Source organism: Triturus cristatus, chromosome 2_1, assembly GCF_964204655.1.
Source record: "Triturus cristatus chromosome 2_1, aTriCri1.1, whole genome shotgun sequence".
Classification (NCBI taxonomy): Eukaryota; Metazoa; Chordata; class Amphibia; order Caudata; family Salamandridae; genus Triturus; species Triturus cristatus.
The window spans coordinates 112,579,215-112,596,692 of record NC_140581.1 but is presented as its reverse complement, the minus strand read 5'-3'; the positions used below and the strand labels follow the sequence as shown (position 1 = coordinate 112,596,692).

General features: G+C 44.2%; 1 protein-coding gene across 2 annotated transcripts in view; it reads left to right on the top strand.

Moving 5' to 3' along the window:
• Nucleotides 1-17,478, top strand: part of GALT (galactose-1-phosphate uridylyltransferase) — a 196,012-nt gene that overhangs the window by 134,257 nt on the left and 44,277 nt on the right. The window contains exon 9 of one of the 2 annotated variants that reach the window (XM_085628382.1): nt 167-250. The exons of the other annotated variant lie outside the window; for it this stretch is intronic. Coding sequence (XP_085484508.1) covers nt 167-250 — 84 coding nt within the window. The remainder of the gene's footprint in view (nt 1-166; nt 251-17,478) is intronic. 2 annotated transcript variants of the gene reach the window in all.

Genomic DNA, 17,478 nt, shown 5'->3' with positions numbered 1-17,478 from the left:
CGCCAGCCTCTTTTTCTACTTTTGAATCTATCGGCTGGATCTCTTACTGTACGAGCATTGAACATTTGATTGTTTTATTTCTTTATTTAGCTTTTGTTAATTTTAGCAATCTGTAAGACACAATGTTTTGCCACTACTAAAGGTATATATTTGTTTTTTATTGCAGGTCTGGCTTCCATCATGAAAAGGCTTCTCACAAAGTATGACAATCTCTTTGAGATCTCCTTTCCCTATTCCATGGGATGGCATGGTAAGGATGCTGAGAGCAGCAGGATTATTGCAAATAAATAGTTTTATTGTATCAGTTCTTCCAAAGAGCCACATATTTTTAACTTTATCTTTCCAGTTGCTGGTACTGGTGCTTGTGGCAAAAACCGTCTAATTAACCATTTCAGATCAGGTCTCCATGTCCAGGGATGGTGAAGGGAGGTTAGCCGTCCCCATAAATGGCGTGCCAGGGTATGGATATCTGGTATAGTTGTATGGTTGCACCTTTGTGCTACCTGTAGACTATGGAAGGATGGGCAAAATGTATGGGGTTGTCTGTTCCTGAAGCGGTTTCTTTGTCTACCCGCTCCTTGTGTCAGGGTGTCCTAGTCAGCGCCAGCGGGACGCACTCACCACCGCACTTTGGGGTTTCCCTGCCGCCGCCGTACCTACCATCTATACGGCCGCCGTGTGCAGGGAAAACTACAGTTCCCGGCGGCCCTTGCGGGACGAACCCGCCAACGTCAGCGGAAGCGCGCCTGAAGCGCATAAATAGATTGTGAGCCCTCGGCAGAGCGGGGTTGTCTGTTCCTGAAGCGGTTTCTTTGTCTACCCGCTCCTTGTGTCAGGGTGTCCTAGTCAGCGCCAGCGGGACGCACTCACCACCGCACTTTGGGGTTTCCCTGCCGCCGCCGTACCTACCATCTATACGGCCGCCGTGTGCAGGGAAAACTACAGTTCCCGGCGGCCCTTGCGGGACGAACCCGCCAACGTCAGCGGAAGCGCGCCTGAAGCGCATAAATCGATTGTGAGCCCCCGCGCTGCGGGACGCGCGCGGGCGACGCCGGGCTAAGCCCGGGCAAAGGGCGGGCCCTCTGTGGCCCTCAGAGGACCGATTGAGGCCGGGACGGGCCCCCCCACTAAACTGTAAGACTTTATTGGATTGTTTTTAATGTTTGGTTATTAAGTCTCATTAGGTATTATTATACATGTTGGCGTTGCCACATCTGTGAAAGTTTAATTGAAGTTTTAGGCCCTCCCAGGGGTATAACAAAATATGGCTAAAGCAATTGCAGGAGGTAAATCCACGACTATATCAACGTTGGATAACTACCTAGTTAAAGTTGTCACTAAAATCAACAGTGATAGGCGTAAATCATTAGGTCAGGGTTCAAACTCATTGACTACTGGTCCTTTGTTAAATGACACAGACACTGTATTCTCTACTTCATCCCACGCCACAAACTGTGTAAATGAAAAGAATGATTTAGCACTCTTGGATGATCACTTCCCTAGCGAACAACAAGAACCACTTGAAGTGAATAGAGATTTAGCAACTGACGTTAATGAGATTGTAGAAGACTCTCCGGACCGGCCATTCCAGAGAGCGTTAAGATCCCGTAAACGGACTCATCTTAAACAGGGTTCCACACGAAGTAATCATAAAAAGACGGGTCCTGTGCCAATAATTCAGGCCACTAAGGAACCAGCCACTACTAACCATCTTATGGCCAAGCTAGATTCCGATCAACTTGATTCCTTGTTAGGCCTCGTAGAGTCTAAAATCCTGAAAATTGTTGAACCCCTAGTCACCAAAATTGGCGAATTATCTGTTGAGATTGAAGGCCTACGTAATCTTTTGGCAAATAAGACCAATTCCTCTGAGAATCTGACTAAAGCCACAGAGGGCGTACCTGTCTCTGTTGATATTACGAGGTCCTCAAAGGATACTCTAAATAGTACAGCCCCATTGGTAGTTGTTTCACCAGTAAACGAGACGAACACTTTATCTTCTGGCAGCTGCTTAAGCGATAATAACGCAACAGCAAGTACCTACTTGGGAGGAGCAAAACCAGATCTCCCCCCTGACTGCGCCCCTTTTGTTATTGTGCTAAAAAATGTTCCCCCTTTGAAGGACGTTGCCCAGAACCCTTTTTTTGAAACCCATGAATCTCTTAAAAATAAATCAGTCTCGTGGCTAAATAAGAATTATGGTTTTCCAGCACATCTATCTCATCTGATTTTAACCGCGAGAAGAGTTTCCTGGGTTGGGCGCTCACGCAAGACTATAAAGGGGGATTGTGTAATAATAAACTTTAGTAATCCCCATATAGTGCATAACATCCTATCAAAAGCCACCCTGCTCCCTCACACTGGCGAGGGTATTACCCTGCATTCACTGGGCTACTTCTATAAAGAACAGATAAATTTACCCCCCAGTGTTCCATGGGAATTCAGAGTAAGTCATCCTGAAAGCCAGTTTTTTCAAGGTTTTGCTATTTCAAATCGCTTTCAGGCTCTGAGTAATTTAGACTCTAACGATTGACTGCACCCTGACGGGGGCACTTCAAGACTCAGCATGGAAAACTTAACCGTTGTGGAGGGAGAGGTCACGGCATCAGGTGATTCTGTACCAGCTACATGTGGAGAGGGCACACAAAATGTTACGTCTGCATCGGGGACTGTCAATGATGAAAGAGTGGATGCGACTGTTAGTGCCTCTCAAATGCCCCTTGGCACAAGTGTCCTTAGTTGGAATATAGCTGGACTAAACAACAAAACTCATGACCCTATTTGGAGGGACATTCTATTAGGCCATGAAATTATTGGCTTACAAGAAACTTGGGACACTGAAAATACTTTTTTGCTGGACGGATTTTGTGCTTTTTGGTCACCAGCGGTGGCCTCTAATAGGGGAAGGGCTAAAGGTGGTCTCTTGACCCTTATTGCACTAACCATTGATGGCAAATACAGTAAAGTGGAAACGGGCTCGCCTTACTGTTTAGCAGTTGAAATTCATTCCAACTTAAATGGGATCTGGCTTATTGTTAATTTTTATAATTCATTTATTCAGAATATGCCTAATGAACATTTACGCAGTCTATTTGATTTTTTACAAATGTATAATGAACTTTGTAAAAATCCGTATTCGGTTATTGTGCTTGGTGATTTTAATGTTCATCCATGTTTTAAAAATTGTTTTATATGGGACAGTTTAGGTCCACAAGATCAAGGCAATTTACACTTTGAACACACACCACAGGGGACTTTTTTAGATGAGCTTCTAGTGGGGAATCATTTGGTTTATCCCGTAAATGACATAAATGACACCCCGACCTTTAAAGGAAGTGGAACAGGATCCACTATTGACTACATCTTTGTTACGTCTAACTTAGCTGGTAATGTAAGTCATTATAAGGTCAATTGGTCTACTCTTAGTGACCACAATCCCGTCCAGTTAATTCTTACTGATGATCTTAAAAAAGGAATAGTGGATAAACCTACTGTCAGTATACTGGACATAAGGCCAACAGACCAAATGCGACGCCTGAAATGGTGTCAGTTGGTCCCAGAGGATTTCACCAAAAATTTGTGGGAGACGGTTGGGGATGAAATACTTCTGTGTTCACAGGACGGGATTTGTAGTGATGCAGTTCTGACAGCTTATGAAAAAATCTGCTGTCAGGTGAACAGTGATCTTAAAAAAGCATGCAAGCACAAACCCAAAGTTGGGGAGAAATGGTTTGATCACAGCTGCTCATCCTCCCAACGGAAGCTTATGTCAGCTCTTAAAGTGGTTCCACCTGACAGAGCGGAAATTGCCATTTGTAGGAAGGCCTACAAAATGGCTCAGAAGAAACGTAAAACCGAAATTAGGGAAAATGCATGGAATGACCTCCTGTCTACTGATGTCATTAATAATAGTGCGAAATTTTGGTCTATTGTAAATAAACCTTTTTTTAACGGTAAAAGTCACACCGAGCTTGAATGCGGCATCCAAGAGGATGTTTGGTATGCTCATTTTAAACAGGTGTATGATGGAGACGGCTCAAGGGCGGGGCCCTTACTTAACTTTGACAATTATACGCTGACCTTCACAGAATTAGAGGTGACAAATGCTATTTTACAAATGACAAGTAATAAGGCGCCGGGACCCGATGGAGTCCCGGCTGACCTTTTCAAATCAGATATCAAACTCTGGTCTAAAATTCTTTTTAATGTTTTTTTAAATGCATGCCAACAGGGCCTCCCATCAACATGGGCGAAAACAGTCATCGTCCCTATTTTTAAAAAGGGGGACAGAGGCGACCCGAGCTGCTATCGACCAATTTCTCTTATAGACTCCTCAGTGAAAGTCTTGGGGAGGGTTGTTCTCGCCCAACTAAACGGTTGGCTAGAGGAATCTGGAAAACTCTCTATGGTCCAGTATGGATTTAGGAAAGGGATGGGCACCATAGACCAATGTTTAAACCTACAACTCTTAATTGGTAAATACACGGTGGCCAAAAAAGGAACCCTGTTGGTTGCCTTTATGGATTTGTCTTCGGCCTTTGACCGTGTAAATAGATCAAAACTATGGCCCATGCTCCTAGAACTTGGTGTTGATAAAGAGATCGTTCATTTTTTAGCGGACCTACATAGAGAGTTAATAGCCACAGTTCGTTATGACCAAAAGGGTAATTGTACCAAAGATATACCCATATCTTATGGGGTCAGGCAGGGGTGCATTTTGGCACCTCTCCTTTTCACTCTATATATAAACGATTTGGACAACACCCTTGTCGCCTCATGTAAAGATATCCCCCGTGCAGGGAAATATTCGGTCCCTGCCCTTTTATATGCTGACGATGCTGCCTTAATCGCCAGAACGGGAGTGGGCCTTCAGCTACTATTAAATTCTTTCGCTGATTTTATGAAGGATTTGGACTTATCTGTCAATTTTGTTAAATCACACGTTATGGTCATTGGCCCTAAATCTGCCAAATCTAAAACCTTTTTATGTGGGGGTCATCAATTATCGAGGGTCTCTTCTTTTCCTTATCTGGGTGTCCTTTTTGATGATCGAGATTCCGGGGTTACCCAAATACAGGCAAAAAAGATTGTGTTTTCAAGAGCTACAGTAGGAGTCCTGGGTTTTGCGAGAAAACTGGGAGCCAGACCATTGAAGGCCCTTATCCAGGTGTACAAGGCTAAGTGTCTCTCCATAGCCTTGTACGGAGCTGAGGTCTGGGGCATTAACAACGCTAAAAGCATTCAGACTGTTGAGGATAGATTTCTAAAAAATCTCCTCTCAGTACCGATTTGTACCGCTAATTATATTGTCCATCAGGAACTAGGTATTGGTTATCTTGAAGACAGCATTGCCCTGGCCCCGATGCTGAAATGGATTAGCATCTGGCTTAACCCGGATTTACACTTGAACCACATCATTTTGAGAGATTGTCTGTCGCTCGATCATGGTTTGTATATACCCTGGTTGAAATACATTTGGACCCTGGCCAAAAATCTCGGGAGACCAGAGCTGTATCTTTCTCCCGAGACCCTGGTAAAAGGCGACATCAACTGGTGCAAAGAAAGTCATAGTTGCATATCCACTTTGGCAAGGGAAGAGAAGGAGTTGGTTAAGGGTTCCGTTAGGAGCCACCAACTCTGTAAAACAACACCTCTTATGGAACCTTATCTCGGATATGTAACAAATCCAAATCACCGTTTTCTTTTAACCAGATTTAGATTGAACCAACTATACTCATTGATCGGAGTTAAGAAAGATTGGAAAAGGGCGTTGGACCCTGGCCCTTGTTCCTGTGATAACTTTTCCCCCCAGGACATTATACACCTTTTTTTCTTCTGTGAGCACTTTATTGACATTAGGAAACGTTTTTTAATCCCAATTTTAAAAGATAAAGGCTTTGTTCAAGTGAGACCTGCTTTTTTGTACTTACAGCTTTTAAATAATGTCTGGGAAACCTTCAACATTGCAAGTTTTTTAACCGTGGTAATTCGTACCTTGAAGAAATGAACTGTACCCTTTTTAATGTTGATATTTTATTAATAATGAAATCTTTGTTTTTAATATGTATTTATTGTAGTATGCTTTTATGGTTTGCACTAAAACCGAATAAAGACTTTATGACTGACTGTATGGGCTTTGCAAATATGTCGTCTTGTTCAATCACAGTCTTGCGGTGCAGCTGAAACTGCTTGTTTTGTCTGAGCTGACGGATTGGAACACATCATTGCCACACTGAGGTTATTTACTCAAAGCAAATGGGAAGCAACCCATTGGCGTGCCTTAGATAGATGAGGTAGAAAGAACCATGTGAAAACCTTGGGGAGGATAGGCAAGGGAACCCACCTGAAGTGTAACAAGCATTGGAATAGCAAATAGGTTTTGCATTTGTGAGAGCTGTTGGCTTTGCTAATGTCTTTTAGCCATGTTGTACTGGAGAGTGGAGTGGAGTGGGCTGGCGGAGAGTTGAGTACAGTGGTGTAGAATGCAGTGGCATATACTAGAGTAGTGTGGAGTGGCGTAGCGTTCAGTGGCATAGACTTGTTTAGTATGAAGTAGCATAGGATGCAGTGGAGCAGAGCGGAGTGGAGTGGAGTAGAGTAACTTGGAGCAAAGTGGGGTAGAGTGGCATTGTGTATAGTAGGGTAGAGTGGCATAGGGTGGCACTTTGTGGTGTTGCATTGTGTATAGTGGAGTGGGGTTGAATGGCATAGAGTGGCACTGTTTGGAGTGGCATTGTGTGTAGTGGAGTCGGGTAGAATGACCTAGAGGGCCATTATGTGGAGTGGAGTGATATAGAGTAGAGTTAAGTATGTAGAGTTGATTGCAGTGACATAGTCCTGCACAGTAGAGTGCATTGGTGTAGATTGCAGGGGTATAGAGTGCAATGACAAAGAGTAAAGTGGTGCAAAGCAGAGTTGTGTAGAGTGCAGTGGTGTAGAGTAGAATGTTTCAAAGTAAAGTTGTGCAGAGTATATTGCAGTGGCAGAGAGTGCAGTGGTGTAGAGTACCGTGGTGCAGAGTACAGTGCAGTGCTTTAGACTGGTGCAGAGTAGAGTGCAGTGGCGTAGACTGGTGCAGAGTAGAGTGGCCTGTAGTGTTGCAGAGTAGATTGCAGTGTTGTAGATTGCAGTGTTGTTGATTGCAGTGTGGTGGCATAGAGTGCCGTGTTGTAGAGTGTGGTGTAATAGAGTAGAGTGCAGTGGTGTGGACTGCAGTAAAGTAGAGGGGTACAGAGTAGAGTAGAGTGGTGCAGAGTCGAGTACAGTAGCATAGATTGCAGTGAGGTACAGTGGTGCAGAGTTGAGTGCAGTGGTGTAGATTCCAGTGGTGCAGAGTAGAGTGGTACAGCAGAGTAGAGTGCTGCAGAGTACAGTGCAAAGTAGAGTGCACTGGTGCATAGTAGAGTGCACTGGCATAAAGTGCAGAGTGGTGCAGAGAAGAGGGACAGTGGCCTAGATAGTGGCGTAGAGTGCAGTGTTGTAGATAGAGGGACAGTGGCCTAGATAGTGGTGTAGAGTGCAGTGGTGTAGAGTGCAGTGGTGAGGAGTGCAGTGTAGAGAGGCATACAGTGCAGTGGAATAAAGTGGTGCAGATTAGAGTGCAGTAACGGAGATTGGTGCAGAGTGGAGTGGTGTAGGTTGCTGCCGAGTACAGTGCAATGGTGTAGAGTGCAGTGGTGTAGAGTGGTGCAGAGTAGACTGCAGTGGTGAGGTGTAGAATAGAGTGCCGTAACATACAGTGGTGCAGAGTAGAGTGGCAAAGAATGGGGTGGTGCAGAGTGCATTGGCATAGAGTGTAGTAGCGTAGAGTAGAGTGATGCAGTGTAAAGTGCAGTACCATAGAGTGGGGCAAAGTAGAGTGCAAAGGTGTAGAGCTGTGCAGAGTTGAGTGCAATGACGTGCAGTAGATTGCTGCAAGGTAGAGTAGAGTGGTGCATCGTAGAGTGCAGTGGTGTAGCATGGTGCAAATTTAAAGTAGGGTCGCATAGAGTGCAGTGGTAGACAGTGATATGGCATAGCGTGGTGTAGAGTGCAGTGACGTAGAGTGGTGTAGAATGCAGTGATGTAGAGTGACATCGAGTGCAGTGCCGGAGAGTGGTGCAGAGTACCGTTGCGTAGCGTGGTTCAGAGTAGAGAAGCATAGAGTGCAGTGGTGCAGAGTAGAATGGCATTGAGTGTAGTGACAGAGTAAAGCGAGGTAGAGTGAATTGGCATAGAGTGCAGTGGCATAGAGTGGTGCAAAGTAGAGTAGAGTGGTGCAGAGTAGAGTGGAGTGGAGTGCAGTGGCATAGAGTGGTGCAGAGCAGTGTGGCTTAAAGTGCAGTGGCATAGAGTGGTGCAGAGTATATTGTAGTGGCATAAATTGCAGTGACATATAATAGAGTTGTGCAGAGTAGTGTGGCATAGAGTAGAATGGTATAGAGTACAATGATGTACAATGCAGTGGGAGGGAGTGCAGTGGTGTAGAGTGCAGTGACAAGGTAGCGTCGTACAGAATAGAGCGCAGTGATGTAGAATGCAGTGGCATAGAGTACAGGGTAGGGGGTGGGTGGGAAAAGAAGCAGCATGGAAGGGGGTGGGTTAGAGGTTATAGAAGCTACATGGACGGGGATATGGGAGATGGACTGAAAACACAAGCACTCCTATGGAGTGCTTGAACTCGATGAACAAAGAAGCTCCAAAAATGAGCAGTGGCTGGACACAAGCGCTTGGTCCATGCTCCATGGGCGGGCCAAACATGAGAAGAGGGCATGATGCCAGCATTCTGTGACAACTGGAGTGAAGTAAATGGGAGCAATGCTGAAGCTTACAAATGGCAAGGTGTTGGCAGCCTGTATGTCAACGGATTGTGAACCACATATTTCGCAGAGACAACGCGTGCACTGTTGAGGTGAAACCTAAAAATGATTTTCTCTTGGAAGCTGGCAGTATTTTCAATATAGTGACAGAAAATATCTAGTTACTGAAGCTGCTATTAAACCACTGTTTTTGGTATTTGAGGGACTTGGAGCATTATCTGGCCAAACAGCATTGCAACTCTTTACTTTGAACAAGAGTAATAATATACAAGTCATCGAACAAAAAAAGAAAATTTATTCTCAAAAGTCCTTTACATGAAGTGGTTTGGGGAGAGATAAAGATGATTGAGTAGCGAGAAAACACTTGGAGGGAATTACTTTGGAGGACCTTTGTAGTCTGCACAGTGATGTCTGATGAGTTCTGGCATTGACTTGCAGAGTTTTCGCGCTGCACAGGAGTAGCTTTTGTTATCACCAGAAGTAGCCTGCACCTGCTCTGGATGTTGCATTGTAATGCTGTAATAGTGAGATTATTGCTGCGATAGAAGGGTTATTTCGTTGGCGTTTACCATGTCAATTTTGTGTTCGAGCATGCACAACTGATTTGAGTTTTTTGAGTGTTGTCATTGGCTTGATCTTTATTAATATAAAGACCTGGAAGAGGGCTGAAATAGTCAGCTTTGCAGTGTTATCTTGGAATTTGGTGCCAAGTCACTGATAAAGCTCAACGGTCTGGCACCCAACAGTCCGTGAGCCCCTCTTACCTTTTAACGAGTCACTTTTTTGGGGGCATAGGCCAAATCTCGCTCCGGTCCCCTAGTGAACCGCCAGATTGCATGACACCATCGCCCTGTTCTGGGCGTCCTGATATTTGTATCTCAGTACCACTCCCCTGAAAGCTTGGTGGTGCAGGCGTCCTAGCAAAACTAACCTTTAACGCTTTCTGACTTCCTATGGGGGGTGGAGAATAGATGAGAACAGTCGGAGGCATTTGGGGGGAAAAAGTTCTCCTCATCCACCAGCTTGGCACATGGATCTGTAAATCCCAGCTGCCACTTGGGGCGCTATTCCCATGCCCTTTGTGGTTCGGTGGCTCAAGTCTTCCCAGGTGTTCCTAAACAGCTCAGACCCATCCTACAACTACACCAGCCAAGCCCCTTTAGCTTGCCCTTTGAGGTGCACAGCGACCCGAAGGGATGCAGGATCCAACAATTCTAGCTGGGTTGGCAGGCCAGAACACCAGCCAGGCAGGCCCTTCAAATTGTTTAGCAGTGTAAGCACCATACTGAGATGGAAAAGTCCTCTGCATTGTAAATATGTGTACCCCTGCCCTGAGTGCCCAACTGTACTATTGTCTGGACTCTTAATGCTGATTTATGTTGTCCTAGGCAAGCACGGATCATGTGTGACATAGACCTGTCTCACCAATTGTGGTCTTGTTGGACAGGGAGGGGCGCCCAAAGCACTACTGTCATAGTGGTGGAAGGAAGGCTATCACCTTCACCAAGAGTTAAACGGCACGATTGTGTTTGTGGCAGCATACCGTTTAGTGATCAGTGGGTGTGAACATGTCCTTTTTAACCTGTGTCACTGGAGTGAGGCCTACAGACTCCCTCACCTTTTTAAAAGTTCCGCTGTTGTGTGCTTCACTCTCTTTTGGCCTACATCAGTTGGCTATAGCGTGCTGCACAGTGCAGGAGTAGTTATTGAAACTGGGAAGGGTACAGTACAGGGATCGAGCAGTGCTGTGCAGTACAGGTATGGTTAGTGAATGTACTTAGTGTATGTATGCCTGCAAGGATTACATTACGTGAGAGATGTAGTGCTATGCAGTGCGTGCCCTAAAAAGCATGTGCTGGGTGTATGTGTGCTTGCGGGAAGTGCATTACATGAAGGGTGAAGTGTTGTGCAGTGCGCACATGCTATGTGTGTGTGCTGGCAGTGTGTGTGTTTGCAAATAGCACACTGGTATAATACAGAAAGGCTACAGCACTGAACAGTGCATGCAGATTGAATGTGTGTACTGACTGTATGTGTGTTTGTGGTGGCACAATACAGAGTTAACCGGGCTGGACAGTATGTGGTCTGAGTATATACAGTAAGTGCAAGTGTGCCTGCAATGGTACATTACATGTAGGACCTTGTGTTCCATTTTGGGAAGCCCAGGCCTGACTGGAGAAGACATGCGGAATTGAGGAACCCCACCAAGACAGATTTGTGTATTCTTGTGAGCTTAGTGGGACACACTGAAGGAAGGGAGAAAGAGACTGCCCCCTTACATTTCAAAAGTCTGCTCTTTGGTTCAGTGAAAGATCACAAGGAAGGGGTCTGGACAGATCTCAGAACAAAGATGGAGCTGATACAGGACTCCTAAAGAGTGGGGCTGGGAACCCGGGATTAACCTTTTGATGCACATATCACTGGGGCTGACATCCAGGTGTGAACTCTAGTCACTCAGATGGCCTGTGTTGTCGGACTTTCAGCTCTGGGTCCCTCCTAATGTGACAGACAACATTCCAGGAGGAAAGAAGAGAAAGAAAAGTGTACACTTGAAAAGAATCGTAACCCCAACATAAAACTTGCAAAGACTCATACCCTAAATCACATTTGATATCTGGAAATTGACTATAAGAAGGGGAGTTTTAGACCCCAGAAGTTGTCATCTGTCAAGCAGCCAGTAGGGCTTTGCGAGAAGAGGAAGCTCTGCAAGATTTCTCCCTGTGGCCAAGACTGGGGGCCAAGGCCTGCTAGTCTCTCTGCTGGGTGAGGGGGCATCACCCAGGGAAACTAAGACAACCTGCCCTGGAGCCTGTAGTACCAGTGCCTGCTCGCCAAGACCAGTGTGCCCTGTGACGACACAGAGAGCATTGGAGGGAGCAAGGTCCAGTGGGGAGCCCTACCGACAGGACTCGAGGTGTGAGGATATGGCTGTGCACTGATCTGGTCACTGCTCTATGCAGGATTATTTTAGCAACCCCATATGCCAGGAGAAGGCCACCGTGGACTGAGCCGTGCATCAAGGGCCGTTAAGGGAGTGCCATGCCCATATTTCCTCATTGCAGTGAACCCTTATGCCAGAGAGCGCCATTGTTGATTGTGCAACAGCTCGCCGATGACTCGTGTCTGCGTTAATGGTGTCAGGAGGGGACGTCCCCCCAGTGCTTTAGTTAACATTTGTGGAGAAATCGTGAAAAAAGTATTAGACTAAAGTGTTCAGAATTTAAAAACAAGCATTTGCAATGCAATCGGTCTCGCCTTTAGGACCTTATATGTATTAAGCTATGCAGCACATTAGCCTGGGTGCTGAAACCTCTACTGTTCTTTAACATGGAGTGAAAGTAAGCACCAAACTGCGTGACACGCCAGGTATGGGAACACATTGAGAGAAATATTGCCTTTCAGCGGAAAATGGTATAGTCCAAAGCTCTGTTTTTAATATAAAAGCAGGGCCTTCGGTGGTCATATCACTGAAAATACAAGATTAGAAAAAAATACTATTGTCTACGGGTGCTCGTGGAAGACTATTACTATGGACTGGAATCTAGAGAATGCTACAGCGATTGTGGTATTTTTCTGACATCTGCTGTCGTTTTCTATCAAGAAAGTTAAACAGAGGCAGTTGAACAGAAAAAAGTCCCTAAGCGGAAGCAGACAAGTCTTAGGCTGATCTCCAGAGCCCACAAAGTACATACACATATAAGTATACACTAAAGTATATACAAGAGGTCTCGAATGCTCGACCTAATGAAGTTTCAATTATTCAAATCCTAAGGTTTTGGTCTAAATTACTTCAATTACACAAAATGGAAGCCAGCAGTTGGGTAATTACTGTGGGAATATTGCTCTAATTTCAGTTTTGAGAGCAATATTGAAGGCCCAGGTGCAAATGGTGTTTGGAGACATTAAACCTGTGCAAAATGTGTGGCGAGAGGGATTAGTGACAATGTATAAATGGGAAAAACTTGATGCCTAAGGTTTAAGTGTGCTTGTGTGGCTTAATACCTTGACAGCTTCTTTACAACACATTTCAGTCTTTGAGACACCCTGACTTTACAGTGACTCACTAGCCATGTGATGATTTCTCCCCGTTATCTTCTGCACCTCTGTTAAAGTATTGTTTGCTCCCTTGTTTCCAACGTTTTAAGATGTATAATGTTATCCTTAACACACGGCCTTTTCTTTTGTTCTGTTCCCCTGTGAGTCCTAGTTGTGATGGTGTTAAATTATTAGACTGCAGTGGAATGGCTTTTCTTATTAATGGTTTCTGTTTTAGCTTAAATACCTCAAACTCTGAGCTGAGCTAGGTGGTTGCTTTAATAGCTGCTTTTCTCCGTGAATTGCCCCTGTCTCTGGAGACTTTTTCACCGCGCAGCCTCACAGTGGACTCTTGAAGAGTACTTTGAGGTGGTATAAGCTCACCTTCAAGGACACAGAGAGGTTCTAGTAGTGGCAAACAGTCAGCCAAGGAAGCCTCCTTTCTCCACAAGGCTTTCAAGAAGATGCCTGCCTGAAGATTCAAGCATGCTGCTGTGAAGACGCGTGGGAGTGGGTACCTTGGGTGGGGAGGGGGAGGGTTGCTATTCAGCCAGATATACAAGGAAACAGAGAACCTAGGCAGGCAATTAGAGAGTATGTGTGTACTGAGGTACCCAGTGCCCTTTAGAGTGGTACATAGAGGCAAAGTATTTGTGTTTTCCAAGGCTCACACAGCAACACTCAACAGATCCTCCTGACTGGCGCAGAGGCCATATGAAAAAAACAACATGCCCTTAAATCTTTTGGTTTAGCCTTAGATAGGTGTGGAATACATATCTATATATATCTATATATATGTGCTCCAAAAAACACTGTTTGGTGCGGTGCTCATAGTCGAGGGTGATGTTAGGTGGAATGTGAACAAGCCTGAGCTTGGCCAAAACGCGTTATTGATGACAATACAAAAAGAAGCTGTGTGGCTTTTGTAAAAAAGACCCTGGAGTGCTGGCTCCTGGTTCATTCAGGGCGTGACAAGATTCTCGGTGTGTATCTGTCTATCTAATCTATCTATCTAATCTATCTATCCTATCTCCCCCCCCTATCTCCCCCCCCCTATCTCCCCCCCCCTATCTCCCCCCCCTATCTCCCCCCCCTATCTCCCCCCCCCTATCTCCCCCCCCCTATCTCCCCCCCCCTATCTCCCCCCCCCTATCTCCCCCCCCCTATCTCCCCCCCCCTATCTCCCCCCCCCTATCTCTCCCCCATCTCCATCCCCCCCATCTCCCCATCTCCATCCCCCCCCATCTCCCCATCTCCTTCCCCCCCATCCCCCCATCTCCCCATCTCCATCTCCCCAAACAGATGGACTCACCAAAGAACAAAAATATATGTCCTCTACAACGTTTCAGCTTCTGCCTTCCTCAGGTAGTACCAGATGGTTTGCTCAGTGGCTGCACAGTTGACACGGTGAGTGAAGATTCCATTTGGAATGGGGAATCAATGCAATCCTGAGATCTCTTGAGATATGCAGTCATCAGGTGGTATTGTCAGTGATGTTCAGTTCATCTGAATGCAGTGATTGTAAGTTTTCTCTGGAGTCCAGTAGTCTTCCTTTAAGACATATTTCACAGGGAAAATCTTCAAATCTGATAGTAAATGATCCACAAGTTGAGATGATTGGCTACAGACTGGTCAAGATTCTTAATAATTATTGCCGATTTCTGGTTCCTAAATCGTGTACGGAGGTCATTTACTGTTTGGCCTACATATTGTTTTTTACAGCTTTGGCTTTAGCACTGATTCACATAAATATTGCATGTTGAGCGACATGTAAAATGCTGTCTTATTCCATAGGTCCTTCTCATAACAGGACTAATTTCTGATGATGTTAAAGATATTCACTCGTGATCCACATTTTAGAGTCACAGCAATGAACCCCTGCATTTGTTACAGCTTGCTTGAGTTCAGCCCTCACAATAAGAGATCGTAAATTGGGAGCTCTGTGTTGAGCAATGACTGGTGGTTTTGTAAAAACCTTTTGCAAAATAAAACATATATAACACAACTTCTCCACTTGCCTCGCCAAAAGCCGGGACACGTCAGCTGCGGTGCGCGCCAGGGTCTGAGGAAACCATGTATAGACTTCAGCTCACTACGCAACAAGTTGCAAGCGCACACTCCTTGCCGCAAAATCAAGGCACAATCCAAATGTGCTTGGGGTGAATTTATTTGTGGTACCAAGCCGAATAACCCAACGCGTTTCGGCGTAAACGCCTTGATCATGGGTGGAATTACAAAGTTTTGGGAACACTTTTCATAACATGATTACGTGCAACGTGACAATGTAAATGAAACAAAATAAATGACGAACTGACAGAGCACCAGTCAAGATATAGGAAATCAGCCATTTTGTAATGGTTATGTACAATAATGTCTAAGGCAATCAACATACACACATACACATATGCATGTACAATAACTACAGTAGTGAAACCATCTTGGCAATCAGAATCACTAAGATTTAAAAAAATATATATATACCAATTGCATCACAGTGGATAGTACAAGCCCGTATTTCATTAACATCATAGACTAATATAGCTATATATGTAAAGTACGATTGCATCCGAAATATAGAAAAATAATGATCAAAAACTGCAAGAAATCAAACATATACACAAATGTAAGAAGACATACACAAATCCGGACAAAAATGAGTAATATCCACATACTGAACAATAATGCCCAAGTGGGCTAATGCCGTGGATATTCTGTGGCCTCAAATAAATCAAGCATATGTACAAATATAGGATGGCATACACAAATGCGGATGAAAATGAGTAACATCCACATACTGAACAATTATGCCCAAGTGGGCTAATACCGTGGACAGTCTGAGGCCTTAAATAACCTGTAACAATCCAGGCCCAGTGGGCCAACAAATATATCATTATTATACAACCAATATACATCTATTGTCTAAGGTATGGCGTTGTAACCACAGTTATTTGGGCCTACATGTTTATCTCCATGATTCACCATATTAACATCAATTTAATAGTTCAAAGGGATACCATCTTAGTACTTTAGGGCATGTACTGATTCTCCACCTGAAAAGAGAGGCATAAACAGTTAATCACAATTAGACCCTTATGACCAATGCTCTATTGCATACAAAAGATTATTTATGTAAAGGTGAAAAATTGAGAAAACACTCAAAGTGAAATATAAATAAAATTGCATATAAAACCTTGAGACAACAAAAGCACAACGCTAGCATCTTAGTCTTGTAAGTAGTGATATATCAAAATATCACTATTAAATATAAAACAGACCTAGATAAACAAAGTACATAGTACAAGTTAACAACTGGAAGGGAATATAACATACACTGATCAGGATTAGTCACCTAGAAACCATGATAATTCCTCTGCGGAATTCAGTCCCTGAGGGGCTCTGCTACCTAGTTCCTATATGTATTTGGATCCCAATTGTTTTAATCTGCGTATCCTATTGCCTCCTCTTGATGGTCTGAGAGACGCGATCAATGACAAAGAAATGCAGCAGGTTGCGATTACTCTTATGCTCTTCTTCAAAGTGGTGTGCCACCGGATAAACTTTATATTTATTCTGGATGGCCCGCATATGCTCCAGAATTGTTTTTTTGCAGGGAACATAGTGCTGCCCACATAATGCTTAGAGAATAAACATGTCGGCACATAAACACAAACATCCAAAAGACAAGTTAAATGTTTCTCTATCACTCTCTCAGTATTTGTAACTGGATAGTAGACCTTTTGATATTCGTACTAAACTTGCATGCCTTACAGGACATGCAAGTGTAGAAGCCTTGTATATCAAAGCCTGTTTGTCTGGTTAGTGAGATCTTATTGACACACAGCCTATCCCGTAATAAATTACCTTTCCTGTATGAAATGTTCGGGTATTCCGTAGCTAACACTTCATTCAAAGTGGGCTCTGTTTTTAGAATGTTCCAATGTCTACCCAGACAATTTTTCAGGTCTTGTGAGGTCGTGTTCTATGTAGTAACATAGCTAATGATGTTATCATTGGCATTAGCAATCTTTACTTTGGGAGCTAGCATCTCTTCTCGCCTCAAAATAGTTGCTTTGTCACGTGCTTCTTGAATAGTTGTGACTGTATAACCACGACCTCTGAATCTGGTTACCATACAGTCACATTCCTCCGAGCCCGGAGGAACTCACCATATGGGCTGCTCTGAATCAACATCTTGGAGTGGCCACTGTCCGCATGAAGTAATGTATTTCCTGCAGTTTTTTTGCAGAACAATCTAGGCGTAATTTGATTACTGACCAATGAAATCTGTATGTCCAAAAACTCAATACAAGTCTCACAGATGTTGCCTTCAAATCTTAGATTGAGCTCATTCATGTTGAGGAAGGAGATTAAATTAGCTGCTTGTTCCTGGCTCCCCTCCCATACAATGAAAAGATCATCCATATAACGCAACCACATTTTTATATGGTTGTTATATTGTTTGTAGGCCTTGGGCACCTGCTGCTCCCACCACCCCATGAAGAGGTTGGCATAACTGGGAGCAAAGCAGGTGCTCATAGCAGTCCCTTGCTTCTGTCTAAAAAAGATGGCATTGAAAATAAAGAAATTATTTTCAAGACCAAAGTCAATCATGGTCAATAGAATTTCAGTGTTCGCAAAAAGGAAA